The following is a 26,939-nucleotide window of genomic DNA, read 5'->3' on the forward strand; positions in this document are numbered from 1 at the left end:
CGGCCGGCCGCATCTGCTGTTGCTGCCCCAGTGGCAGTGGGACCCCTGACGTCTTATTCTAATACCATGGCCGTCATCATGATAGTCTGGGTCTCCGTGTCACTCGTCACATGCTGGGCTCTGTACTCTTGGCCCGCATCCTCTTGTTGGCTCTGAAAGCAGCTCGGTGAGAGCTGGGAGGGGAGCTCAAGGCTCAGAGAGGGGCATATGTAGACTGAGGTCACACAGCAGCTAGATAGTGGGTGGACCTGTCCCCACAAAGGCCTGTGGTGGGAGAGAGCCCAGCTTCAAGGCCTACAGGCGAGGCAGCCGGAGTCGGTCTCAGGGGTGGAGGGGTGAGGGGTGGGCAGCTGGCCCAGCTCTGCCCGGAGCAGTGAGCCCTGGAGTTTTGGGAGGCTTTACCCAATCCTGTGTGCAGAGGGCTTGGTGCAGGGCTAGTGCCGTAGCGGCAGCTCGCAGCTCGCAGCTCGCAGCTCTGGTCCAGGTGGGTCTGCAGACGGCAGTCTGATGCACAAGTCCCTGCAGGTGAGCCCGCACAGAAAGTTCAGGGTCCGGTATGAGGCAAGGCCCTGCCCCGTGTTCCCGCGGACTGCTGTGGGCCCCAGCCGGCGTGGGTGGAGAAAGCGCAGAGGAGGCTGGGCTAACCATGGGTGGAGGGTGGGAGGAGCCCGGAGGGGAGGGCAGGGGGGGGTGGGGGAGGGTGGTGGGGCCAGGGCTCTGGGGAACTCGCGCCTTCTGGGTCAGCTGGAGGGGCTTCCGCAGCACCCCGCTCAGCCTGGAGTGCCCTGGAATTCTGGGCAGGAAGCCAGGTGCCTTTCTGATGAGCTCAGGCTAGCTCCCTCCAGCTGGGCATTTATGGAAGACAGGAGCGGGCGGGCAGAGGGCTGGCTGTCCCTCTCCCCATCCTGGAGGAGGCTTGGGGCGGGAGTCAGCAGCAGTGAGCCCACCGGTGCTCCCGTGTGTGTTATCGGGTTATAGCTGATCTCCGAGGCAGCTGTCCCCGAGGGCTCCTTCTCGCAGAGGAGCCTGCCGTCCCCCCCCCCAACCCCCGGCCAAGGGCACCTAGCCCCTTAGTGCAACACCTGGTCTGGGTTATCTGGCCCAGGGCCTGTGACCACCCTCCTGTGTCCACACCACCCCTGGTGGGTGTCCACGGCCTGCTCCCTGGGGCACAGGGCCTGGGGGGGGTGGTCCATGGCCATTGGCTGGCTGCCTGCTGGTCACTTCATGGGGTGCGGGAGCTGGGGACTGGAGCTCTCTGGAGTCTGTGAATAGCTGCACGACCAAGGTGGGCCGCCTCGTCCCCTGCCCCCATGGGAACACCAGCCTATTTCCACAGCAGCATACACGTGTCTGTTGGGAGATGATGTGGGGCTCGGGGTGCGTGTGGCCCTCAGAGGCTGGGGGAGTGCAGGTGTCTGCTCACCCAGCCCTGGGGTGTGGCCAGAGCCCTGCGAGGGAAACTCCCAAGCATTTAACTCACTCTCTCTCTCTCTCTCTCCTCCCCACCTCTGGGTGTGTGGCACTCCGAAGTTAGCACAGTCAGATAATGTCTGCTGCACCGGGAGGAGCCATGTCCCCTTTCCTGGACAGAAGTGACAGGTCATGCGGCGGGGGTGTAGCAGACCCCGGAATCCAGGTCCCAGGAGCCTACCCTGCTACGCTGCCTTCCCCACAGGGAACGGGCCTCCTGGAGGTGGGGGGGGGGCCTGTCCCCAGGGTGGAGGGAGGGGCAGGCTGCTGGGGGATATGGGTGGCCGCATCTTCCCTCCTTTCTCTGAGCTTTGGTGTGAGGGGAGGGACACGCCAAATTAAGGATGTTGGCAGCTGCCAGTGGGGACTAGATGGGGTGGGGGGAGGGAGGTGGGAGGCTGGCAAGTGCTCGGGTGAGGGGAGTCAATGGGGGGACACCCGGCTGGCTGTGGAATGTGGGGGTGTTCCTGTGTTTTCTGCCTAGTAGGGCAGGAAGGGGGGTGTCCCCAGGAAGGGGAGGTCCAGCCTGGGGTGGGGATCCCTTCGGGCCATGTGGAGCGTGAGGGGCCCCCAGACCACCGTGAGGAGCGTAGGCAGGGGCTGAGCTAGAGGGGGCCAGCTGGAGAGGAGCTTGGGGCGCAGTGTGCGGGGGGCTTATGCTCCCCCTTCCCCGGACAGCCGTGGGAGAAGGGGACTCAAGGACCCCGGTGTTGGAGGTTGAGCAAAGGAGAGCCGGGGCCTGAGGAGGAGCTGTCTGAGGGGGCTACGCTTCTGGAAGCTATCTTTCTGCACTTCTGAGCACTTCTTCGCCCGAGTGGTCAAAAGCATGAGGACTAATGGAGTGTCACATTTAGTGACAAGGGGTAGCTGATGGCCAGGCCTAAATGGCCCCACTTTCTCTTTTTGTGTTAATCAAACCAGAGGCCTTCTTGCTGCAATGGGGGTGGGTGGCATGGGTGACACAGGCACTGGACCCAGCCTCTGTCCCTGGAGATGGAAACGGGGCCTGGATTGGCCACAGGACAGTGGCTGGAGAGGCCGGAAGGAGCGGGGTGGGCCTGCCATCCCTCCTGCTGCAGCCAGCGCCTCTGTGGGGGCCACCAGCCCCTGCTTTCTGTTCCCACCATGTTTGAGCTGAGCTTCAATCAGGAGAGAGGTATTTTGCTTAAGGGAAATCAAAATCAGACTCAACATTTATCCTGGGCTCCAGGGACCGGCTCTCTTGCGTTCATTCCTGGCAGACGAGAGAGCTGTGCGCGAGGGAGGAGGCCCAGGGAGCCGCCGCGGGAGCGGGAGCACTGTTCCTGCTAGTCCTGCCGGGGGCGGCGAGGAGAGGGGCTCTGCGGGCACCCCCGCCACAAGGGGTGAAGGTCTAGTTGCAGTGAGCCAGCTGGGGGAGAGCTGGGGAGCAGGCCTCTGCTGGGCCCCCTCCCCACTCCCAGCCACCGGCAAGCCTCCTTCCCCGCCTCACCCGCTTCTTAGGGAGGTCCGTGGGAGGGGAGCGGAGGGGATGCCCAGCCCCTCTCCTGGCTCTCTGCCCGCTCTAAGCTGGGAATTTTCTAGCTACCTCTTAAGAAGCCCTCCCGATGGATCTGTCTGGTAGGAGTTTATGCCCCATCCTTCAATGGGGTATAAATCAGGCTCAGAGAGGTTAAGTAACTTGTTCAGAGTAGCACAGCCTACACATGGCTAAGACAGGACACTGACCCAGAGCCTCCCACCGCCTCAGCCATATGGTTTTAGATACTGGCTTCCTAATGAGCCTATAGGCAGGAGGGGGCTGGAGAAAGGCAGCTAGTTTTTAAAGTTGGCCAAAGCCAGTGGCAGTTATAAAAGTAAGCGTGGTGAGAAACAGTAGGGTGTCCCAAAGGCAGCCAAGTGGCTTGGTGACGATGGGGAATCAACGAGGGTTTATTCTCTGCCTCCCATGTGCAGGACAGTGGGCCGGGTGCCCAGGTGATGCCGGGGTATGCCAGGGGAAGCGCCTTGATCTCTGGGTGCTCAGCATCCAGCTGGGAAGAGGAGAAAAAGTACCACTGTTGAGCGCCTGCTGCATCAGACATCATGCCACGCGCTTTCAGTACACCCTCCCCCTCTAAGACGGGCTGTTATTTGTCCTCTTTTCAGATGAGCAAACCGAGGCTCCAAGGTGTGGAGTCATGGCTCAAGGCCACACAACCAGAGTCCTGGCCTGGAGTGCCAGCTGGCTGGGCTGACCCCAGAGCCCCTTCTGTAGACCACTCTGTTTTACCGCTGTCCCCATCGCTGACCTGGCCCCGGCAGGCGGCGCCCACTCTGATACTCTGCTGTGGAGCTGATGGGAAGCAGTGATTCCCATGTATCAGGGGGCTTCGGAGGGGGCTGTGGCAGGGTAGGAGGGCTCTGCAGAGATGGGACCTCCCAGTGGGGGTTGGCCAGGTGCATAGGGTTACCCAGGTGAAGGAGGTGAGGACGAGGGTCCCAGGGCAGAGGAACAGCAGGTCCAGAAGCCAGGAGGCGGGGAGACGGCTGGAGAGGGGCTCGGAGGGGGCAGTGCTGGGCTGAGGGAGCACGAGGACAGCCGTCCTTCCCGCTGGGCCCCGAGCCCTGAGCCCGGAGCGCGGACCCGCCTCCTGCGAGTGCGGTGTGGGCGGACGCCTGTTTAATTTCACACTTGGATGGAGGCCCCGGGGAGAAGCTGGGAAGCCTGAGCCTGGGACTGTCGCTCTGGGTGGAGGGCGGAGCAGAGGGACCCTGTGATGTCCCCCACCCCCTCCTCCCTCCCAATGCCTTTGGTGGTCAGAGCTGCAGGACCCCCAGTCCTTCTGGCGCTGGGGGAGGGGGAATAGGGGCACACACAGGTGGGCTGATGAGGACAAATATGTCCCCCCAACCTTTTATTTTGGAAGCGAGAACAACATTGAAATAACAGTGCAGCACCTGGGGTCCTTCATGTAGGTTCGCCAGCGCCAGCATTGTGCTGGGGTTTGCTGCTTCTCTTTCTAAATATATGTGCGTCCATTTCTGTACCTCCCACAGTAAGCTGCCGGCGTCCTGACCCTCACCCCTAAATACTTCATGGAACATCTCCAGTGAAAAGGGACATTCTCCCACACCACCCCTGTGCTGTCCCCACCCTAAGCAAATCAGCAGCGAGTCCATCGGGGCGTCTAATTGCGCCCCACGGTGCGGCTTCCCCAGGGGTCCGAGGGATGTTTGCTGTGGCTGGTATTTAATACCTGACCCGGGACCCAGTCCGGGCTGTGCAGGCTGCATTGGATGGCCCTGTCTCTTTTTCCAGGACGATCCCCTGCCTTGTTTTACCTTTCATGGCGCGGACTGACTCAAGTGTCCTGGCCAGTTGCCTTGTCGCATGTCCCGCCTTCTGGATTTGTCTGGTTATGTCCTCCCGATGAGACTCAGGTTGAGTATTTCTGGCAGGAGCGCTCCGTGGATGCCACGTCCTCCCACGGCATCAAATCAGGGGGGCACATGATGTCGGGGTGTTTCACTACTGGAGAGGCCAGCTTTGATCGAGGACAGTCATCTTCATGGTTCTGTTTCTGTGGTGTGTTAGAAGAGATACGAGCAGCACACGTCGCTGGTAATTTTATGGATATCGGTGCTTAGACGGAATCTAGATTAGGCAAGTCAGTGAAATGAGCGAGCTGATTTAAAGAAACATCCCGAGTGAATCATCAGACAGGTGGTTAGGGAAGAATCGAGAAGGTAGCATGGGTATGGATGAGCTCCTGGAAACCCAGATGGAACGGTAAGAACGCACGTCTCGGCATTGGGCAGACCTGGGCAATGGCCTGCCGCCTGCCTCCTTCTGGCCGTGGCCTTGGGTCCCTTCCTCAGGTCTCCAGTTCAGCGGCCTCACCTGGACAGTCAGGTTCACACTGGTCACCTCCAGGTTCCCGACCCTGGTGGAGGGGCTTCGGGTAGGTGGCTGGGCCCCCAGCGGCTGCCTGATGCCCGCCCCACTCAGGACCCTCCATGGCTCCAGGCGGTGAGGCAGTGATGGCCTGCTGGCCCTGGTATGGTGCCAGGGGACACCTGATGGCTTCATCTGTTTCCTAAAGGTTAATAAGCTCCTTAAAGCATCAGTAGGGCACATCACCCCCAACCCAGCTCACTTCCCCTGGGGCTTAGCTGCCTGCTGGTTCACCGGTGTTCTGTGCTGGGGACCATTCCAATGGGGGAGGGGCAGCCAACTATGTCCCCTCCCCCCACGCGGCTATTCCATCCTGGGGACTTGGGGGGAACTTCTGAGCTAGGGGATTCCAGGGGAGCCTTCTCTGGCCCTGTGAGGCCAGAGGTCAGCAGCGGATCTGCCACCCAAACTTACCACCCAGCTCTTGCTGTTTCTGCCAGGGTCACACAAGGTCATGCAGCTTTTCAACCGGTTCTCGGAGTGGGGGAGGCACTGAGTTGGGCATTCATCCTGGGCTCTGAAGGCAGTCCTGGCCCTGCCATTCATTTCCCGGCAAGGTGACCTTGGGTTGCTGTAAGCAGGTGGACTCATCTAATTGGGAAAATGGGACCACCACCGACCTGCGGGATTCTACTTCTTTTTTCTTTCTTTCTTTTTTTTTTTTTTAGATTTTATTATTTATTTGACAGAGAGTGAGAGAGCTAGAGGGGAGGGGCAGAGGGAGAGGGAGAAGCAGACTCCCCGCTGAGCAGGGAGCCCAACGCAGGGCTCGATCCCAGGACCCTGAGATCAGGACCTGAGAGGAAGGCAGCCGCTTAACCGACTGAGCCCCCCAGGCGCCCCTACCTGTGGGATTCTTATGCAGGGGAAGAGCATCAAGTCATTGTAGTTTTCCCAAGAGCCCGTTTTACAGATGGGGGAACTGAGGCTCAGAGAGAGGAAGTACTTTGCCCAAGGCCACACAGCTAGTAAGCCCTGGAGTTGGGTTTGAATCCAGGCAGCCTAGTCTGGCTCCGTAGTAGGTACCCGTAAGCTCCTGCCTCCGCTATGATGGGTCTCCTGGGTCCCTCCAGGCTCGGGCTTTGAGCATCATCGTCCCCTTGGCCCCCGCTGCCCTTCACGGCCAGGCGTGGGTGGCGAGTCCAGGGCAGCTCAGCCTGCGTTAGACCAAGGTCACCTTCCCTCTCCACCCCCACGCCTGATCCCCTTGCCCCCTTCGACCCTCCGCCAAAACTCTCTCGGAAAATCGCCTTCTTTACACCAGGTCTGGCCGATCCAGGTAACGGGCACGTCCCAGTGTCGCCACGCCCTCTGTTGATCAGCTGCCTGATGGCGGACTGGCCTCTTCCTCCGCCTGGGATTTGGGCTTGTGGGAGGGGGACCCTGGCGGTGGGCCTCCAGCCTGCCCCGGGGCTCTGCCCACCAGGCTCCAGGCTGTGGATCAGCTTGCTGAGCTGCACGCAGCGTAAAGACCCTCGCCCTAGCTCTCCATGTCCTGGCCCCTTCGTGCCTCAGTTTCCCCATTTGGAGGCAGGGCAGAGTACCGCCATCTTCCCTCGGAGCTGTTGTCAGGGCGGCTGAGCCAGAGCACAGAGGCCTGCCCTGGCACGGAGCCGGTGGGCACTTGGTATCTGGCAGTTGGTACAAGCTTCCTTTGAGCAGGCTTTTGAGAAGTGGCCTCGAGTCCAATCGGGCACAGCAATTCAGGGACACCCCCTTGGGCCTCCCTTCCCACTTCCCTGGGAAGAGGTTGCGGTTCCTTTCTGCAGTGACCTCCCGCTGGCACCCCCCTTCCTGTCCGTCCGTTCATCTGTACCTTCGTTCATGCCTTCCGCAGGCCTGCACGGAGCACGTTGGCGTGCCAGGGCCCGTGCCAGGGACTCAGGAGCTTTCACACCCGTTTCACACCTGTTCTGATGGCATTCCCAGCCCAGCTCAGGTGGCAGGTCCTATTATTCCTGCTTTACAAATGAGGAAACTGAGGCACGGGTTGCCGGAGGCCCTCTCCCAAAGAACCCCCCCGCAGAGAATAAGTGTGGCCCGGGAGGTGGTTACATGTTCTCATTCAGTGATTGTAGAGAGAGCCCTGGTTTGGTTCTGACCTGAGCCAGTTTCGTACTTTTCAGAAAAAAAAAAGGATTTTTTTGTTTGTTTCACGGTTCAATAAAGAATGACTATTCGGGCTTGGCTGGATGTTCGACCACGTTATGTGGCTTGTCCCAGGTTTTGGTTCACGGCTCTGTTCTCGTCTTGCCTGTAAAAGAACGTGGACTGACCGCTGTGAGGGGCTGGGGGGGCAGGCCGAGGAGGGGAGGGGGCTGGGTGCTGCCAGGGTCCCCAGGGGGGGTCGGGGACGCTGCTCAGCCTTTCTGCCCTGGCCCGCCGCACGCAGGCAGGACAGCCAAGTGCCTTCTCTGACGGGGTCGTCCCAGGGATGAGAGGTAGGGCGCAGCGTATCTCGGATGCTGGCCTTGGTGTGATGCTCTTCTGCCCCCCGCCCCCAGGAGAGCAGGGAGAGCCAACCCCGTGTGTAAGAGGCTGCTCTTGCCAGTCCTTCTAGAAGCACAGTGGGCCTCAGGAGGAATAGGCCCGTGCTGTCCCCTGCGGGGTGGCTGGACACAGAGCTCCTGACTGGGACTGTTCATCTGGGGACATGGGTGGGCAGGCCGTGGGGGCGGGCTGGGGAGGGCAGGAAGGAGGCTCCCCGGGGTCTTCCCGTCCCCTAAGACACCTCCCAGAGCTAAAAGGCTTTTTCTGTTCTCTTGCAGTTACCGAGAAGGAAGTCCAGCAGTGGTGAGTAGCTCTTTTCACCCAAACCGTTGGTGGGGAGGTTTGGGGGGGGGGGGATGTTGGCTTTGGGCCGATGGGACAGCAGTCCAGCTGCCCAGGACGGTGGCACGTGGAGGGGCTTCTGAGTGTGGCTTACCCACCAACCAGTTGAGGCAGCCTTCGTTTAGATCCTTTTGTCCACAAGGGGCTGATGTCGAGCCAGTTGAACCGGCGTGGAGAGGCGGTGTTGGGGACTCCTTGCCTATGCGTTGTCTCTAAGGATCACCAGGCCCTGCTCACCAAAGAGAGGGGTTTGGACCAGAGATGAATCAAGAGACTGGGTTTCAGGCCTGGCTTTGTCACTAAGTCACCGGTGGCCTTGAGGAGTCTCTTCCCGTTTCTGGGGTTCAGCTAGCTCTTCCATAAAGTGATCGGTGAGACTGGACCAAGGATGGCACATAGGTTTCTCTTGGTTGCCAGCTCCGATCATTCCAGAGTGGCTGCCCAGCGTGCCGGGTTAAGAAGGATTCTGAGGGGGCGCCTGGGTGGTGCAGTCGTTAAGCGTCTGCTTTTGGCTCAGGGAGTGATCCTGGCGTTCCGGGATCGAGTCCCGCATCGGGCTCCTCCGCTGGGAGCCTGTTTCTTCCTCTCCCACTCCCCTGCTGTGTTCCTTCTCTCGCTGGCTGTCTCTCTGTCACATAAATAAATAAAATCTTTTTTTAAAAAAAAAAAAAGAAGGATTCTGAGGCTGTATGTCATGGAGCAAAGGGAAAGTATGGCAGTGAGGGATTAACGAGGGCCGTAATGGATTAGTGATGCCTGCCTGGGCTGGGGGAGAGCGGAGTGGCATATTGTCTGTCACCTGGTCCCCTGCGGAGTGTGATGGAATGTGGCAGAATGTGGTGCTGACAGGAGGCTCGCACTAAGGCAGACCTGAGGTTGAGGGGTTCGGGAGGCGGGAGGCAAGGCTGGATAACTTCCAGGAAAGTTTGGTGGTTTAGAAATGGACTCTAGAATCCCGACTAGGCCTCAAGTGGTTCTCTGAGTTTCCCCGTGTGTGCGGTGGGAATGATGACGCCCTGGGAAGACATTCCCTGTGAAGGTCATAGCACGGTGCCCAAGAGGTGACAGCCATGGCCGGTGGTCTTCTGTGTGCCGTTCAGATGGGGAACTGAGGCCTAGAGGTGTGCCCCCGTCACAGCCAGGCCGTGGAGGGCCTGCAAGGACCCACGCCATGGACTCTGGGGCAGCTCTTGGGGGGGAAGGGGAGGCAGGGCCGGGCTCTGTACAACTCCCTGCCCTGAGTCCAGGCTGCAGAGGGTGGGAGCTGCGGCCACCCTGCCCGACTCTGCTGACCCCGTGCTGGACACCCAGCACCCAGCCAGGGGGGCAGAACCCGGAGGGTGAGCTGGCTGCCCTGTGAGGGGAGAGCACATGGAGGCAGCCGCCGCCGCCACCGCCGCCTTCTTCCTCCCCCACATCCGAAGACTAACATGTGGGTCTGATGTGCCTCCGACCTCATTTTCACTTCTCCACTTCCCCAGGTGAGCGTTCCAGAAACGTTCCTGCTTCTAGGTCTTTATCCCCATGGCTCTGCCTTCCAGAACTCCGCGCCCTTCCTTCCTGGGCCTTTGTCTACTCCTATCTCCCTTCCGGAACTCCCCACCCTTCTTTCCTACCTTCCTAGGTAGGAAAGCTGAGCTCACCTCTCCCAAGGGTCACCTGAGTCACCTCTTCCAGGAAGCCTTCTGGGATTCCCCGTCTATACATAAGCTCCCTCCTTCCCACCTGGCAGCCAGGAAGGGGGTCACTGTTGAACAAAAACCTGACAATGCCCGGCTTCTGCCTAAACCCTCCCTGGAGCTTGGGGGAAGGCCGAGCCTTCAGCATGGTTATACGAGTACGAGGACTGGTTTGGTCAGACCCTGTTGAATCCGCCAGTCTCACCACCATCTCCTTCTACCCCCTGGCCTGAACTCACCTCGCCCCCTGGGCCTTCCTGACCTTTGCCTGGTCTGTCCCCCTCCTGGGACACCCCTCCACCTCTTTGCTTGGTTACAATCTCCCTGCCCTCAGGGCTTTGTCCCTGAAATCCCTGGGGCCCCAGGTTAGCTTAGGGGCCCCCACCACACCCGGGGACACAGCCGGCAGCAGTTACTCGTCTATGAACCTCCCTGCCTCCTTTCCCAGCTCTGAGGGCCAGCCCTGCCCTGTTCAGCCCATGCCCCCAGAGCCTGGCCACAGCAGGTGCTCAGCCCCCAAGAAACCTGCCCCAAGTGCTTCACATACATTGCCGTTGACTCCTGGGAGCTGCCCTGGGGGCCCACATGGTGAGCCCGGCTGGGCAGGGAAGAGGGTACGGTCTGTCCCAGGGAGATGGCAGAGGGCTCCCAAGCGCCGCCGTGTGCCCTGCGAGCTCTCAGACATGGTCATGTTCAGTTCCTCCTCACTGTCACCCAGAGGAATGTCCCATCACGGCATTTCCAAATGGAGCCCCTGAGCCCCAGGGCCCTGCCCTGCTCACACCGGTGCTTCCCCTGGGGAAGGCAGGGCAGAGCGGCCAGTTGGGCTCTGGAACCAGGGCACTGGGCTTGAGTACCCGCACCTCACGTTCTGTGTGAGCAGCCTTGAGCAAGTTACCGGACTTGTCAGTGCCTTGGTTTTCCCATCTGGAAAACGAGGGTAATAACAGTTGAACTTTATAGGAATATTGTAAGGAACAAATGATCTAATTCACACAATCACATAAACGATCTGGAGCAGAGCCTAGTAACCCTCTCTGTTGGTGGTGTTAATAATCATCCCGATACCATCATCAGTACAACCCACGGAGCAGTCCTGAGATTCAAGGTCCCCTTCTCATTATGACGATGGGGAAACTGAGGCCAGACAGGTGCAGTGACTTTGGTTCATTTGCCAAGCTGATATTTCAGCTACGACCTGGACAGGGACTTGGCCGTGGAGGAGAATTCCCGGCACAGGGAATAGCAAGCGTGGAGTGAGGTGGGAATAGAATCGACGTGTTTAAGGAACAGCAGAGAGGCTGAAGAGGCTGGCCCGTGGAGAGCAGTCGTGGGGCTCCCGCAACAGAGCTGGGGCCCTAGGCCTTGTGACACCCCATCCTTGCCATAGAGTGACTCTCTCTGAAGAGCTTATAAAGACAAGAACTGATCTTGCTTTGCCAGAAAATTCTGTGGGCCTAAGTCCATGTCCTTTGGTTCATTTTGGTGTTGGCTTCTCGCCGAGGAGGCAGCTGACTCAACGCCTTCCTCTGGCCGTCCTGGGTCAGCCCACAAGCCACCACACTGTGGTATTCTAGAATGGCTACGTCCCACAGGGCGAACCTAGACCAGGGATGGTTAAGCAGGGACATTCGTGCCATCACTCTCCCCGCCGGTGCCCGCAGCAGACATTGGTAATGGATCGCAGATTACGGCGATCTGTTTCTCTGGGTCAGTTTCCTCCGTGCTCAGGGCGGCCAGTGCCATTGCTGCTGGCGCAGGAAATGAGCCCATCTGTTATCCCTCGATAGGCCTGAACCTCGCTGGTTCACTGGGACTGTAGGTGGCCCACCGTCCCCTCTGTCTCTTGCACAGGAAATGGGTAGGATGAGCCCCTGCATCCCAAGGGCCCTGGGCCGTTCTCAGAGGACCTTTGCCACCACAGCCCCCAGCCAGCCCCTTCACGTCCTGAACAGCTCCCAGGGCACCCAACAGCTGGGGACGGCGCTGACGCCGGCCCTCCCTGGGAAAACTTGGGCTTCCCAAGATCCCTCACCTCACCTTCTCCCTCGGCCTCGCTGGGCATCCCCTCACTTGCTGTCCCTCACCCACGCCCACAAGCTCATTCCTACCTCAGAACCCCCCTCCTTGCTGTTCCCTCCGTGCCTGGGTCTCGGCATCTCCACCCCAGTGGCCTCTCTTTCGAGAGGCCTGCCCTGACCACCCAGTCCCTGTTCCTCCAGCATGTGCTAGGGTCCCCTTGTTCGGCGCTTTCAGTAGCCATGATGCAGCGGGGGAAGCAAGGCCCAGGGCTTTTTTTCCTTTTTTTTTAAAGATTTTATTTTTTTTTTAATTTTTATTTTTTTAAAGATTTTATGTATTTATTCGACAGAGATAGAGACAGCCAGCGAGAGAGGGAACACAAGCAGGGGGAGTGGGAGAGGAAGAAGCAGGCTCATAGCGGAGGAGCCTGATGTGGGGCTCGATCCCAGAATGCTGGGATCACGCCCTGAGCCGAAGGCAGACGGTTAACCGCTGTGCCACCCAGGCGCCCCTAAAGATTTTATTTTTAAGTCATCTCTACACCCAGCGTGGGGCTTGAACTCACAACTCTGAGATTAAGAGTCCTATGCTCCACCAGCTGAGCCCAAGGCCCAGGGCTCTTACGTGATTCTGTGATTGGTCCTGGGCCGCCCAGGGAGCAGAAGCAGAGCCGGGAGTAGCACTCGGGCCTCGGTGCCAGTTGTCAGGAGCACAGGACAGGCTGCAGCAATGGGGTGCCCAGGCCAGCGTCATCAGGGCCCGCTGGGTGCCCCTCAGGGTCATCTCAGGGACTCGCAGCACCACGCTGCCGTGCAGTCCTCTGTATTTGCAGGGAAGGGGCTGGAGGCTGAGAGGTGAGGCCAGTGTCGGGGGCCACAGCCAGCCTGGGTCCCTGCGCCTTGCTCTTGACCGTCTCCATTCCCATGCCGAGCCCGGTTTGTCACTGTTGGAAGGTCAGGAACTGCAGTGCGGGCTAAGAAGCTGCAGCAGGTCGCAGGCCCTTGCAGATGATTGTGAAATTGCCGTCTCTCAGAGCGGAGAGACAGCAGGGCACAATAATCCCCCGCCCGCTCCCACCCCGGGTCCAGATGAGCACGGGCAGGGGGCCCGGAAGCTGGGAAGGAAGCTGGTCAGAGGCGTGTTGGGTGGTAGCATCATGGGGTGTGGTACCTTATTCTCTTATAGTTTCTATTTTCCAAATTTTCTGAAGAAACTGAAGCTCAGAGGGGTGGAGATGCTTGCCCGGGTGGCCCAGTGCGTGTGCGTGTTGTGTGTGTGTGTGCACGTGTATGTGTGTGCATGTGCGATGTGTGCACGTATGTACACTGTGCACACATGTTGTGTGCACATGTATGTGCGTACGTGTGCACCCACGCGTGCGTGTGTTGTGTGCACGTGCATGTGTGTGCATGTGTGTTGTGTGCACATAGCGCACACGTGTGCATGTGTGTCGTGTGCGTGCACACATGTGTTCATGTGCACGTGTCTGCATGCATGCGTGTTGTGTGTACATGTGTGCACATGCACGTGCATTGTGTGCACGTACGCGTGTGTGCATGTTATGTGTGTGTACGCGTGTGTGCATGTGTGTGTGCGTGTGCGTTGTGTGTGTGCATGTGGAGTCGGGGTCCCGCTCACTGCACCTCCATGGTCCAGGCTGTGGGAGCTCCGTCCCGCTGGCTCTTGCCTGGAGAGCCCCCCAAGATGAAGACCGTGGGGGCTGGGGGGGAGGGCAGGAAGGAAGAGGCATCCTCCCCATGGGTGTGTTTGGGGTCCTCCTCCAGGATCCGCGCTGGGAGGGGAGCACCACCGCAGGGGGCTGTTTGCAAAGATAACGGGAGAAAACTGCGTCAGGGGCACCATGGAGGCAACTGGGGCCGCACTGGGCTGCTGGCAGGTGCGGGTGAAGCGCTATCGTGTACCCATCTATTCCCCACCCTTCCTGCCGCAGGAGGCCACGCTACCTCGCTTTACCCTGGGCCTGGCCAGAGAGAGGCCTGCAGGGAGCTGTGGTGGGCCTCGAGCTGGCTCCCACGGGGCGGAGTTCCCTGGGAACTGAGAGCACTGGATCCCAGAAAGTTCTAGCAGACTGGGGCCTTTGGGCCTTGCTCGGGGTCCTCCGAGAATAAGAAGCGTAACTGGAGTTGGACCCCCATGTCATAGCGAGGATTTGTTCATTCCTTCACTCACTCATTCGTTCGTGTGCTCAGCAGGTGTTTACTGAGCACCTACTATGTGCCAGGCCAGGGGGGGCGTGCTGGGGACAGCTGGCACGAGGGAGACAGGTGCCTGGAGTGCCCTGGGGGAGGGGACACAGGTTTGTCCCAGGCTGGCACGGTGGGGAAGCCCCTTCTGTAAGTGGCATTCAGCCTTCGCTGCTTTATGAAATGACAGGTTTCTTTTCTCCTTTCCTCGTCAAAGAAGTGTAAGAATGCACTTGTCAGGGCTGCGACTTTCTCTTCTCATCCGCACCCTGTCTCGAAGAGCTGGCTCGCAGACACAGCCCCCCCTGTGAGACACCCGTGCTCACGCGGCCGGAGAGTGTATGTGCCCTGCGCTCAGACACTCCGCCCGCGTCCCGGGCTCGGTTGCATAGCTTTCTGTCCGATTCCCAGAGCCGTCTCTGGCCCCCGGAGAGCTAAGACCCCTGTTCTCGAACAAGACTTCAAGACTAGTGACAGGTACAGAGGTAATTGAGTTAATAAAATGTCTTCTTCTTACCTCGATAAAAAGATGACTTAAAATAGGAAAATAGCTTCCACGAGTCCTGGAAACTAAGGACGGTTTATAAAAGAAAAGGCAAATCTAGGTAGAGTCGTGATTGTAGTTTGGTTTGGTTTTTCAAAGGTTTTGTTTTCTGCAACGATCTTTGAAAAGTAGCTCATTTTTTAGCGGATAATGGTCGATGGTTTTCACGGTTCATTGATCTACGTGGATATAAACAGCTCTTATTATCTAGGATTTGTATTCTCTGTCACATGCTGTGTTACACCAAACTGTATCTGTATTTGGTATTCTTATACCTGATCTAGAACATTCTGTAATGATTTTAATTACTTTTTTTTTTTAAAGATTTATTTATTTGACACAGAGACAGCCAGCGAGAGAGGGAACACAAGCAGGGGGAGTGGGAGAGGAAGAAACAGGCTCATAGCGGAGGAGCCTGATGTGGGGCTCGATCCCAGAACGCTGGGATCACGCCCTGAGCCAAAGGCAGACGCTTTACCACTGTGCCACCCAGGCGCCCCTTAATTACTTTTTTTTTAACGTGGTGAAATACACATAATGTAAAATTTACTATCCTAACCATCAAGGCTGTGTAAGGGGTGGCCTCCATACAGGGCTGAGTGATTGGATGCGGCGGGGGCATCAGGGGTCTCGATGTGTTGGAACGTCCTCCTTGGGGCAGCTGGCAGGACAGGGCAGCCGGCCAGGGGGTCCGTGGCATCTCGGGCGCTCCTGTGTGGGAGAGGCCGGGGGCAGGAGCTTGGCGGCCGGCTTTGCTGTTCAACACATTGCTGCCATTTGTCGCAGCTCCCTCGGGGCCTGGAAGGCAGGTGCTGTGTTGGTTCCCGCCTCATGCATCAGGAAACTGAGGCTCAGAAAGGGGAAGTGACCTGCCCAGGGTCACACACAGGTCAAGGATGGTGCTGGGATCGAGCCAGGTCTGACGGGGAGGCCTGAGGCCTTCCTTTTCAGTGCTTTAAACTCTAAAAAAAATTAAAATTTTTAATATTAAGGATTTCATGCATGCTCAGTGCACAGAGCTAGTAATGATAAATAAAAGAAAAAGATCCTTCCCCACCTTCTTTCCACCACACACTCGGGGCACTTGACTTGCTGGGAGTGTTTGTAACTCGGTCTGCAGTGGCTGGGGGGTGGGGGTGGGGAGGGCTTCTCTAAGGGAGACACCGAAGCCGAGAATGAAAGGGTGAGTGGGAGTCAGCAGGGAAGGGAGGGGAAGAGCGGACTGAAGAGAAGGTGTGCTGAGTGAAGGCCCTGAGCCAGGGCAAGACGTAACCTTCCCTAGCCTCGGTTTCCCCATCTGTAAAATGGGCATAGTCGTCCTTGTCTCCTGGGCTCAGTGGGACCATGGGGTGAAATTGTGCCTGGAAAGTACGGAGCCATCCGCCTGGCTCTCAGTGGGCCCCCAGTGGCGGCTGTTGCCCGGAAGCACCGAAGACCCTTGCAGTAGACCCCCTCAAGCTCATGGGCTTCCCAGGGGCCATCTAGTTCAGTGGTTCTCAGCGGGAGTGGTTCCGCTCCCAGGGGACATTTGGCCCTGTCCGGTGACACTTCTGGTTGTCCTAACTTGGGGGCAGGTGCTACGGACATCTAGCAGTTGGAGCCCAAGGACGTGGGACAGGCCCCCCACCGAGAATCATCCAACCCCAAATGCCAGAGGCGCGGGGGTGGGGGACCCTGAGCCCGGAGATGGTCTGAGTCACTTATCTTACCAGCAGGGAAACTGAGGCGCATTGCAGGGAAGGGCTCCGTTGGGGTCCCTTGCACAGCGAGACAGGACAGGGCCAGGCGTGGCGCCCAGGGCCCGGGCTCCTGGAGCAGCTTTTCTGGCGGCTGCGTGTCTGAAGGAGAGCGGGAGAGACCCGGGCCTGTTGGAACCTGAGGCCTGGGCCCTGGGTGCGGGATGGAGTCACGGCAGTTATCCTGGGGACAGAAGTCCTGGACAGGAACTTCATTATGAGGCAGCAGCACCCCCTCGGGTGCCGGCAGTGGGGAGGGGGGCGTGTGCCTGGCACGGGGTGTCCTGGCTCAGCCAGCCACTGGAGGAGGGGCTGCACCTCGGGACTGGACCGCGGTGTAAAGTCCCGGCCTCAGAGCTGTGACAACTCACAGGGTGAAGTAGGGGTCTGGGGTAATGGGGGTGTCAGGGACAGCTCCCCCATCTCTGCTCCGGCGAGGCAGGGTGCCCCCACCTTCTGATGAGGAACAGTGGGGTGGACAGTGTTTGGGGAGCACGGCTTCACCATGCGTTTATGCGGCCGTGTTTCTGCCTGGCTGGAGGAGGGGCAGCTGACGTGGGAACCCAGGAGGCAAGAGACCTGGGTCTGAGCCCTGATCCTGCTGCTAACATGCTGTGTGACCTTGAGCCAGTCTCTTGCCCTCTCTGGGCACCCAGTTCCCTGCCAATCCACAGAGGGGTGGGGAGACATCTGTGGTTCCCTAGCCGTCTGAAGGAAGCCCTCAGGTTCTGGCCAGGGTCCTCGGGGCTCAGGGAGAAGACACTGGATGCCTGGGCTTCCGCTCCCTCTGTCCCTGTCTGGCAGTTTGTATGCCCAACCATCCATCCTTCCTTCCTTCCATCCATCCATCCATCCATCCATCCATCCATCCATCTCCTTGGAGAAACATTTACTGAGCCCACATTGTGCACCAGGGCCTGTGCCGGACATGGGGCACTGCTGCGTCGGGAAGGTTACAGTCGGACGGGGACACAGCCTGGAGACAAACAGGATACGGCGTGCTGGGGTCTTCCAAGGGGTGAGGGAGCAGAGGAGCCTGTGAGGCTCTGGGGGCCTAGCCAGCGTTCCTGGGAGCAGTGCCATGTAGGCTGGGACTTGGCAGTGGTAGGTGAGTGGATTAGCCCAATGAAGAGAAGGAAGACGTATGTTTTGCAGGCAGAGGGACTTGGAGGTACCAAGGCCTGGAGGCTACAGATCGTATGGCAAGTTCTAGAAAGTGTGGTTGGGTATGGAATAGGGAGGTGCCTGGCAGGAGGAGGCTGGGCCATCGGGCCAGGGCAGCCCCTAATTGGCATTGCCCCCTGGAGGTGGGCTTCCTGGGGCCCTCCCGTGACAGCCTCTGCAGGGGGAACCGGACAAGCCCCCCCGAAGGCTCCCCACTGAGCCCTGTGCCCCACGTGCCACCCAGTTACCACTGCAGCGCCCCCACTGCGGGCTCACGCAGCTGCTCTCTGCACCGAGGGCTCCTGCTGCTGAGCTAACCGCCTTCCCCTCCAAGAGCTGGCCCCCCTGGGAGCCACCCAAGGGACCCTCCGGAGAGGCTTTTGTCTTCTCTTTATTGTTTTTAACTGTCTCCGCGGATCACTTAAGTAACATGCATCCATTGTGGGGAAATGAGAAGCTCGGAGCGGGGGAGGCCCCCACTCTGGCCTCCAGAGAGCTGTGGGGACGGTGGAGCCTGCCCCCACACGGACCATCCGGTCCCTGCACCAGGCACGGCCCCTCCTCCAGCGCAGGGACCTGTCTTGGCCAGGGAGCCTGAGGTCTTGGACCAGGTCTTGTCCCTGAAACGCTCCTTCTCCGTGGCTGTGCATCCTGCCCAGGTATAAAGTTTGGACCCAGAGCGCCCCGCTGGGAAGAGTTTAGGGGAAGGACCAGCAAGGGGCTGGGTCCCTTCCTGGTACCAGCGGTGGGAGGGGCACCCAACCTCCTGCCTCAAATGGGAACCCTGGCATCACTGGACCTGCCATGCAGGGCAGAGGACTCACGAGGAACAGCCACGAAGGCTGAGCTCAGTGCCGGAGCATGGGGCTGTTGTCAGAGGTCGGGGCGGGGGGGAGGGTGCGATGGGGCAGCCATCTGGTTACTGGGCAGGGACCTGGCCTCCCTGGGCCTCTGCTCCCTCGAGGTGCCCAGAGGCAGGGCGGAGGGCCCGGAGGCCTGGCCTCTTTCACAGCCTCCTCTTGGCTCTGGGCACCCACTCCAGCCAGGCCCCAGGCGTGAAGCCCCCCACCCCATTCCATCTTCCGGCCTCCCCTGCGCCGCCCCAGCAACGCTCGTCCCTGAGGAGCCTCTGATGTGTTAGCAAGAGTCTCATTTGCTTGTTAACATCTGATCTCAGTTGTGAGGCTGTAATCCCCGAGTGTTCTTCGTGTCCCTTAGGTCCTTGTGCGTGCGGTGTCTCCCGAGGCTCCTTAGATTGTTCCCTGGGGGTAGGAGGACAGCAGCTTCTCCACACGCTCCCTCTATGAGTGGGGCCCTGGCCACGGTGCCACCTCGTGGGGCCACACATGGGGTGCCCGGAGTCCCCTCCCTGGACACGAGGGTCTCCATCAGAACAGAACAACGGGGCAGGTGAAAGTCTCAGCGACCCCGGTGTGTCTGAGCATCTGGTCTCTTCGGGGTTCGCCTTCGACCCCCGTCTCAGCTCCAGTCCGGGTTGCGAGGACGTGCGAGTCGCCGTCCTGAGCCTCGGCTTCCTCATCCCTCAAATGGGCCTCACTGTAGCCTTGCCCACCGGCCACCGTGGGCGGCGCAGGAGGATGGGTTTGCCGCACGGGGCTGGAGAGCTAAGGGCTGGGAGCAGATAATGGCTGATCCCTCGCTTGCTTCCCTTTATGCCGGGAGCCCTCCTCCTCCAAGGAACCCTCCCCCAGCTGGGTTGCTAGGCTACACACAGGAGCCGACTCATGAATTGCTTTACAACAACTCATCCGAGTTAATAATGCTCAGGATCGCGCTATTGATGATTTCTCATGCCCAGCGCTGGGGTAAGTATGTTACATCACCATCTCATCTGATCTGAGAGCTGTGAGAGCCGTCCGTCCCCTTTTGTGGATGAGGGGATTGAGGCTCAGCGAGGGGAAGGCACTTGCCCAAGCTTGCCCAGCCAGCACGTGGCAAAGCTGGGATTCGGAGTACAAAGCCACGCTGTCATCAGCGAGCCGCGTGTCTGCAGGACCCGGAGCTGGGCCCTGGGAACGCGGGGCCGACGAGTCTGGTTGGAATAAACCAGGGCGCCCTCTGAGCTCGCTGCCCTGCTCCCGTGTCTGTCCGTGCAGATCCCTGGGAACAGAGGTGGGGGAGGGGAGTGCCTACTGGTAGGGGGGTGCAGGCATGTGGGAGGAGCCAGCTGCTGGCCCCATATGGTGGCTCTGCCCACTCTGTGGTGCCGGGAGGGGCTCAGTGGAGAAGGTGGGGGAGGCGGGAGCTCCTGGTGTACGAGTGCCACTTTGGGGAGCCGGTTCGTGTCAGTTTCGTTCCAGCCCCACCGCGTGGGGGGCAGGGCTAGGGGGCCTCGAGCGCTATGCGCAGTGTTCATTCTCATGGCGACTCTGATCCCCCTTGTACGGATGCGGCTCAGAGAGCTGCAGTCACCTGTCCCAGGTCACACAGCTAGTCAGAGGCAGAGGTGGGATGAGCCCCCGCTGGGATGTCCAGGCCTGTGCCCAACACCCGCATGGGGCACCGCCTCTTTGAACCAGGATTCACCGCCTTCTGGGGCGCTGGGCAGGAGCTGCTGGCTGGTGAGTGATGTCGGCGCCTCCTTCACCCTCTCTCTCCTGATCTGCTACATCCAGGTACAAAGGCTTCATCAAGGACTGCCCCAGCGGGCAGCTGGATGCTGCAGGCTTCCAGAAAATCTATAAGCAGTTCTTCCCATTCGGAGACCCTACTAAGTTCGCCACGTTTGTTTTCAACGTCTTTGACGAAAACAAGGTGAGCTGGGGGTGGACGGGGCCTGCGCCCGGCCCAGGGTCTCCTCCCTCCTGCAGGTGCATCTCCACCCCGTGCTCTCCTGCCGGCGTTCCACACACACGTGTGCACACGCACGCACACGCACATGAACGTGCACACACGTCTGCGATGCATGCACTTGCATGTGCTCCACGTGTACGCACACGTATGTGTGCAAGTACACACGTGCACGTATGTATACCTTGACCTTTTTCTTACAAGCACAGAATGCAAAGGCCTGCAGGGATAATAACCGGATTTAGAATCCTCACTGGCCTTGACTGAACACGGACTCCATGCTCAGCTTTTCACGTGGATTGTTTTGAGTGAGGCTTTACAACCAACTACCTGTGGGGAATGTCCTTTTAACACCCCCATTTTGCAGATGGGGAAACTGAGGCCCTGAGCGTCACACAGTATGGGATCTTTCATGCCTGGCTCCTTTCGCATCATGTTTTCAAGGCTCATCTGTGTTGTTGCATGTGTGCCCTCCTGGCGGTGGCCGTGCCGACAGTTGGCATATCTGCTGTCAGGGCGCCCACAGTCCTCAGCACTCTGTCCCACGCCTGCGTTTTTCCAGGCTTCCTCACATTCACGGTGGATTTACCGTAACTTGTTTTCACGCTCTGGACTGTTGGGCACTCGACTGTTTCTGTGCTGTCACACCCTGGCTTTCTCCCCAAGTATCCTCGGGCTGACAGTCACGCTGCCTGGCTCTGGGAAGAGCTCTGCCCTCCCCAGGCCTCAGTTTCCCTATTTGCAAAACGAACAGGTGGGATTAAACCATCTAGAGCCCTGCCCTCCTCAAAATCAGAGCCTGCAGTTCTAGGCCAAGGAGAAAGGAGATTTCCAGCTGGCCCTTGCCCAGAGAGGGTGTGCATGTGCGCGAGGTGCCTTCTGGCTCTTTCTCCCATCAGATGTGGAGTTGGGCTCTGCCTTTAGCCTCACTCCTTCTTCTGTCCCTCCTGCAATCCATCTGTAATCCTACCCCCCCACTCCATTCCTTGTCCCCTGTCTCCGACCCTCTCCACTTGGGTGTCCATCCATCGGCCATGGGTATCTGGTGCCCGCTGCCCATCACGCATCCAAGGCCCAGCCTGACCAGAGCCCCGGTACTGACTGAGGCCACCCTGCCCCTCTCTCCTGTCAGGACGGGCGGATCGAGTTCTCTGAGTTCATCCAGGCGCTGTCGGTGACCTCAAGGGGAACCCTGGACGAGAAGCTTCGGTGTAAGTCCTGTCCGTGGGTTCTGTAGGCAGCACCTGGTGGGGCCCAGGCTGGAGGGAGCCCAGGTAGCTGCGCCAGGTTGTCATTCCAGGGCTGAGCGATGGCACAGATGTCCTGCCTTTCCAGGTCAGAGGAGCTTCCCTGGGGTGGCCGTGTAGGAGGAATACGGCTTACTGAGGCAGGGTGGACAGATGGGGTGGCCAACAGGTGTAGACGGGTAGTGTCGCGTTGCATTAAAAGACCGGGTTCCAGTGCTGGCAGCCCCTCTTGGGACGCTGCTGTGTTGATGACAGGTCTCATTCGTGCACTGACTCACTCGCTCACCCAGCGGATACCCACAGGTCACGGCCACAGTCCGTGCCGCCCAGCAGGCCAGGAAGCCGCGGGAGACTCGGATAGGCAGGCGCCCGCTCTCCTGGCTGGCAGTCTAGCAAGGGGACATGATTTGGAAAAATCCCATAAAACTGCAGCCGAGGCGGGAAAGGGTGGGTGAGCAGCCAGGAGAGCCACTGGCTCTGTGAAGGGTCAGGTGCTGAGCCAGGCAGGGGGCGAGCGGGCCCCGGGCGCGAGGAGGGAAGAGGGTGTGCGGAACAAGGGAACAGCATTGCGAGGCCGCAGGACAGAGCGGGCAGGCCCATGCTGGACCACGGGTGGGGGCAAAAGGGGGTCTGGAGAGAGGGTGGAAACCGTTGAGCCCGAATTCACTGCTTTCCTGGACCTTTATACCGCATTGCGTTGGCAGCTAGAAAACCCAGCAGATTCTCTTTCTTTCTTTTTTTTTTAGGAATAAAGGAGAATTTTATTCGTGTAAAAGCTACCCCCCCACCCCTATCTGTGGCATATTATTTTATTTTCTAAGTTGACCATAGCAGGAAGCTGCGTGGGAGGGGAGTGAGTGGAGAGGAGGTGGAGACTGGGGGGCGGAGGGAGAGGGTCTCATTAGGGCTTCCTCCTGACCCCCCCCCCGAGCCTCAGCCCCTGCTCTGCAGACCCAGAGCCCCCTCCTCTTTACCTTCAGTTTTTTTAAAATCCCTAGTTGAAATGGTACCTGTGTCAATGTGTGTGTGTGTCTGTCTGTCCATCCCTCTTTGTCCTGATGTGAATCCTTGTTGTGGATGAGTAATGGGGCTCCCCCGCATGTTGAGGGGCTGGGGGTGGAGCGTGGCAGAGGGGGTGACTCCGCCCCGCTGCTTGATCACAGGGGCCTTCAAGCTGTACGACCTGGACAACGACGGCTACATCACCAGGAACGAGATGCTGGACATTGTGGACGCCATTTATCAGATGGTGGTGAGGCCTGGGTCCTATGGGGTAGGAGAGGCAGGAGGGGTGTCCCATTTAGGGGCAGGATCTGGTCGGCCTCCAGGGAGCCTGCTCCCATAACCGCTCTCCCGCCCGGGGTGAGAGTTGGCCAGGAGAAGGGTCACTGTGTGCATCTGCGATGTGGACAGTGGCTGGGGTGACAGTGGGGCTGACGGGGGCAGAATATTCTAGAGCAGAAGGCAGAGAGGGCAGGGGTGGGGTGGGGAGTGGGAGGAAGAGTGGTCCGCATCTGGAACCTGCCCAGATCTGGGGGGCGGGTTTTTAGCCAGCACCTCAAAGCCCGGAGTGCCGGGAGCCCACCGCCTACCTTGTCTCTCTGTGGCAGGGGAACACCGTGGAGCTCCCCGAGGAGGAGAACACCCCCGAGAAGAGGGTGGACCGGATCTTCGCCATGATGGACAAGGTGAGCTTGGGTGAGGCTGCTTCTTGACCAGGGAGCTGAGGTGTGGGAGCCAGGCCCTGGGCCCCAGTGGGTGGGCCGCACAGACCCTCGAGATGCAGGGATGTCCAGTGCAGGTCGCGAGCCATCAGACGTCCCCGTCAAACGTCCAGAGTTTTAAATAAGTTTAGCCAATACTTCGTCTTTCCCCGGCTTAGGTTCTTAACTGTTTTGACTTCTTGACGTGGACCCCTTTGACGTCCTGGAGAAGTCTCTGGGCGTCTCAGAGTAACGGCATCAGCGCATCCAATCAAATGTATAGGATCAGAAAGGAAGCTAAAGATTTTGGAATACAGCCATCAAAATATTTTTTAAAGAGAATTTGCGCTGTGGCATTCTGGAAGCTTCTTCACGAACACATTAAATAAGAAGGTGTGGCGGTGGGTGTCACCACCCCCCTGTTTCCAAGTGGTGACAGGCGTACATGGCACCTGCAGTTGCGGTGATGTGCTGTGACATTGCCCGTGACCCCCACGGTCGACACAGGTCACGGGTGCTGCTGGTTCTCTCGGGCATTGTCAGCTACCATCATTGTGGACGGAAAAGCTAACTTTCAGTTAGAAGTTAGTGAATAGAAAGACCTCGTTTTTTTCCCGTCTAAGTTTACAGACCTGCTGCATTCTGGCCACAGACCCCAGGTTAAGAAATCCTTGTTTATATCAAACTTTTTTTTTTTTTTAAGTAAAATAACTTTGTTTTTTATTGGAAATTTGATATGGTGATGGTAGGTCAACCCGATATTGCTTGTTTTAAGGCAAAGAACACAAATTACGGTGACAGTGGGCTTATTTTTTTTAAGGTTTTATTTATTTATTTGACAGACACATATAGATATAGATATAGATAGCTATTATCTATATATAGAGAGAGAGCGAGAGAGAAAGCACAAGCAGGGGAGTGGGAGAGGGAGAAACAGTTTCCTCGCTGAGCAAGGAACCCGATGCGGGGCTCGATCCCAGGACCCTGGGATCACGACCTGAGCTGAAGCAGACGTTTCACCGACTGAACCAGCCAGGCGCCCTGGCAGTGGGCTTGTTGGTACGTTCTGGCAGGATCCAGGTGCTTGCCCTGAAAGCTTGGAGCCTGAGATCAGCACCTGGCAGAGAGGCGGTGAAGACCTCTAGGTTCAGACTGTGCTGGTTTCTCGGCGATGGTGGAAAGACGCTCCCACGGCGTGTGAGTGACGGATACTGCCTTTGTCACAGGGTGGTCGGATGCTGTTTAATGCCAAGGCCACACACTCCTTAAAGCTCCCTGAGTCATACCTCCTTTATTTAGGGACACAGAGCACACCACCCACCCAGACTGGTGTAAATTCTGCCTTCCCCAGTGACTAGCCATGGGGCTCTGGGGTGGTGACCGAGCCTCAGTTTCCTTGCCAGCAAAAGGGGGATAAAAGCAGCACCCCTTCTTAGGGCGGCCGTGAGGAGCCCATGAGACCAAGCATGAGACACGGAGCAAGCTCAGGGCCTGCAGTGAGCCACCTCTCTGGGCCCTTTTTTGGGGGGTGGGGGGGGTCTCACGGGTTTCGTTGAGAGATGCTCAGGGCAGGGGTTCTGGCCCAACTCACTGCTACCCTGAGAGGCCCACTCAAGTCCTTCTTCGTGAGCTCTGCTCGGGCTCCTGGCGTCTGGTGTAGGCTGCTCTGGGACTGGGTGAAGTGCCCTTGCAAGAGTGACTGCAGAGAAATGCAGTGGGCTCTCAGCCCCTGGGGATTAACCGCCATTTATGGGAATTCATTGCAGTGCTCATGGTAAGTATGGAGTTAGGGGCCCAAGGTCACCTTGCCAGGAAGTGCCCTGGTCTCTCTGCCGCCTGACTCCTCCTACCTAGCGAGCCGCACCGCCTCCTTCCAGACCTAACTTTGGAAGCTCTCTCCTGGCCAGGCCTGGGATGGGCTTGGGGAACGGGTGTCCGGGGTCCAGGCCAGAGCCCCCTATCCTAGGAGGCTGGTTGTCCCCCCACCTTCAGCCACCTCTCTCTGCTTGCAGAATGCTGACGGGAAGCTGACCCTGCAGGAGTTCCAGGAAGGATCGAAGGCAGACCCCTCCATCGTGCAGGCGCTGTCCCTCTATGACGGGCTGGTATAGTCCAGGGCCCAGAGCCGGGGTGAGTGGAGGGGAACCTGGGGCTTGGGGTTGGGGCAGCGGGGGAAAGCCAGTCCCAGGACGCTTAGGATTTGCTGGGTCTCCTGGCAGTCCTTGGGGTGTGCCCCGCTGGAGCTCAGCTGGTAGGAGGTGGCCTGGAGGTAGGCTTCTCATCAGCTACAGCCCCTCTATTTTTGTTATTTTTATATTCCCAGATTCAGCCCGAGAGTTTGCTTAAGTAGAAGTTTCCCTGAATTGGAAACGCTTTGAAAAGCACAGTTGTTGGGGGACGGTGGGGAGCAAGGGCTGCGCACGGCCTCCACGTGTGGCCTGTGGAAGCCCCGAGCCCCGGCTCTCCTGCTCAGTAGCTCAGATATGGTTTCTGGTTTTATCCAGTCGAATTTGCTGGAAGTGCTGAGCCATAGCGCCCAGAAAGGCCTCTGTGGCCGGGAGAGGACTGTCTCCCTTTTTCTTCCTGATTCTCCCCTACCTCTTTTTTCTGCCTCCTCTCTGTTCCGTCCTCCGTGCTGTGTGTGAGGAATGGGGGTGTTGATCACCCCAATGTCATTCTTGAATGTGCCTTCTGGTGGAGGAACGATGCGTTCCCCTGGTGTGTATCTGAGGAGGACTGTGGGATACGTGTGTGTTCGGATTCACTAGAGACCACTCGAGTCTTCCCGTTTGCACCCCCTCCCATCTTAGACCCCCCCCCCCAGCCCTGCCTCAGAGTTCCAGTTGCTCCACAGCCCTGCCAACACTGGATATTCTCTGTCTTTTACATTTAACACATTTTGGTGGGTGTGTCGTGAAGGCTCGTAATTTTAATTTGCCTTTCTCCCGTGCGTACGGATGTCGGGTACCTGGTCATATGTACGTCATCCTTTTGGGAAGTGCCATCTTAAATATCTGTTGTGGAATGCTGGGTTACCTCAAAACAGCTGCTGAAAAGAACAGACATCAGGAATTTGGGCACAGCTTGGCTGGGGGCCTTGGGCTTGAAGTCTCTCCTGAGGATGTAGTCAGGCTGTCAGCAAGGTGACCAGCCATCCCTGTTTGCCCAGGACTGTCCCAGATTTAGCACCGGAAGTCCCAAGTCCCGGGAAACTGCTCAGCCTCAGGTAACCCAAATAATCCTCAGCTGCTGGCCAGGGCCGCGGTGTCATCTGAAGGCTTGGCCGGGGGGCACCCACTTCCAAGCTCACTCATTTGGATCAGCAGCCTTAGTCCTCTCTGCGGACTTCTGCACAGGGCCGCTGGCTTCCGTCAGGGTGAGCTTCCCAGGAGGGAGGGGAACGAGAACCCGAGATGCAGGTATCCATCTTTTCATAATCTAATCTTGGAAGTGACCCCTCATCACTTTTTTTAGGAGTACATTGGCTACATTAGGCTATGTGCATTTCTTTCTTTTTTTTTTTTAAGATTTTATTTATTTATTTGACAGAGAGAGACAGCCAGCGAGAGAGGGAACACAAGCAGGGAGAGTGGGAGAGGAAGAAGCAG

The 26,939-nt window shown here is 58.5% G+C and overlaps 1 protein-coding gene across 2 annotated transcripts in view; it reads left to right on the top strand.

Annotated features, from left to right (window-relative positions):
- The window catches only part of NCS1 (neuronal calcium sensor 1), a 52,409-nt gene that overhangs the window by 16,064 nt on the left and 9,406 nt on the right, over positions 1 to 26,939 (top strand). For both annotated transcript variants that reach the window (XR_007190979.2, XM_048223412.2), the window contains exons 2-7: positions 8,158 to 8,182; positions 20,207 to 20,345; positions 21,514 to 21,592; positions 22,792 to 22,880; positions 23,239 to 23,316; positions 25,344 to 25,461. Coding sequence is in view for 1 of the 2 variants with exons in the window: in XM_048223412.2 (XP_048079369.1) it covers positions 8,158 to 8,182; positions 20,207 to 20,345; positions 21,514 to 21,592; positions 22,792 to 22,880; positions 23,239 to 23,316; positions 25,344 to 25,442 (509 nt within the window). In the remaining variant the exon portion in view is untranslated. The remainder of the gene's footprint in view (positions 1 to 8,157; positions 8,183 to 20,206; positions 20,346 to 21,513; positions 21,593 to 22,791; positions 22,881 to 23,238; positions 23,317 to 25,343; positions 25,462 to 26,939) is intronic.

This window comes from Ursus arctos, unplaced genomic scaffold (genome assembly GCF_023065955.2).
Source record: "Ursus arctos isolate Adak ecotype North America unplaced genomic scaffold, UrsArc2.0 scaffold_18, whole genome shotgun sequence".
Lineage (NCBI taxonomy): Eukaryota > Metazoa > Chordata > Mammalia > Carnivora > Ursidae > Ursus > Ursus arctos.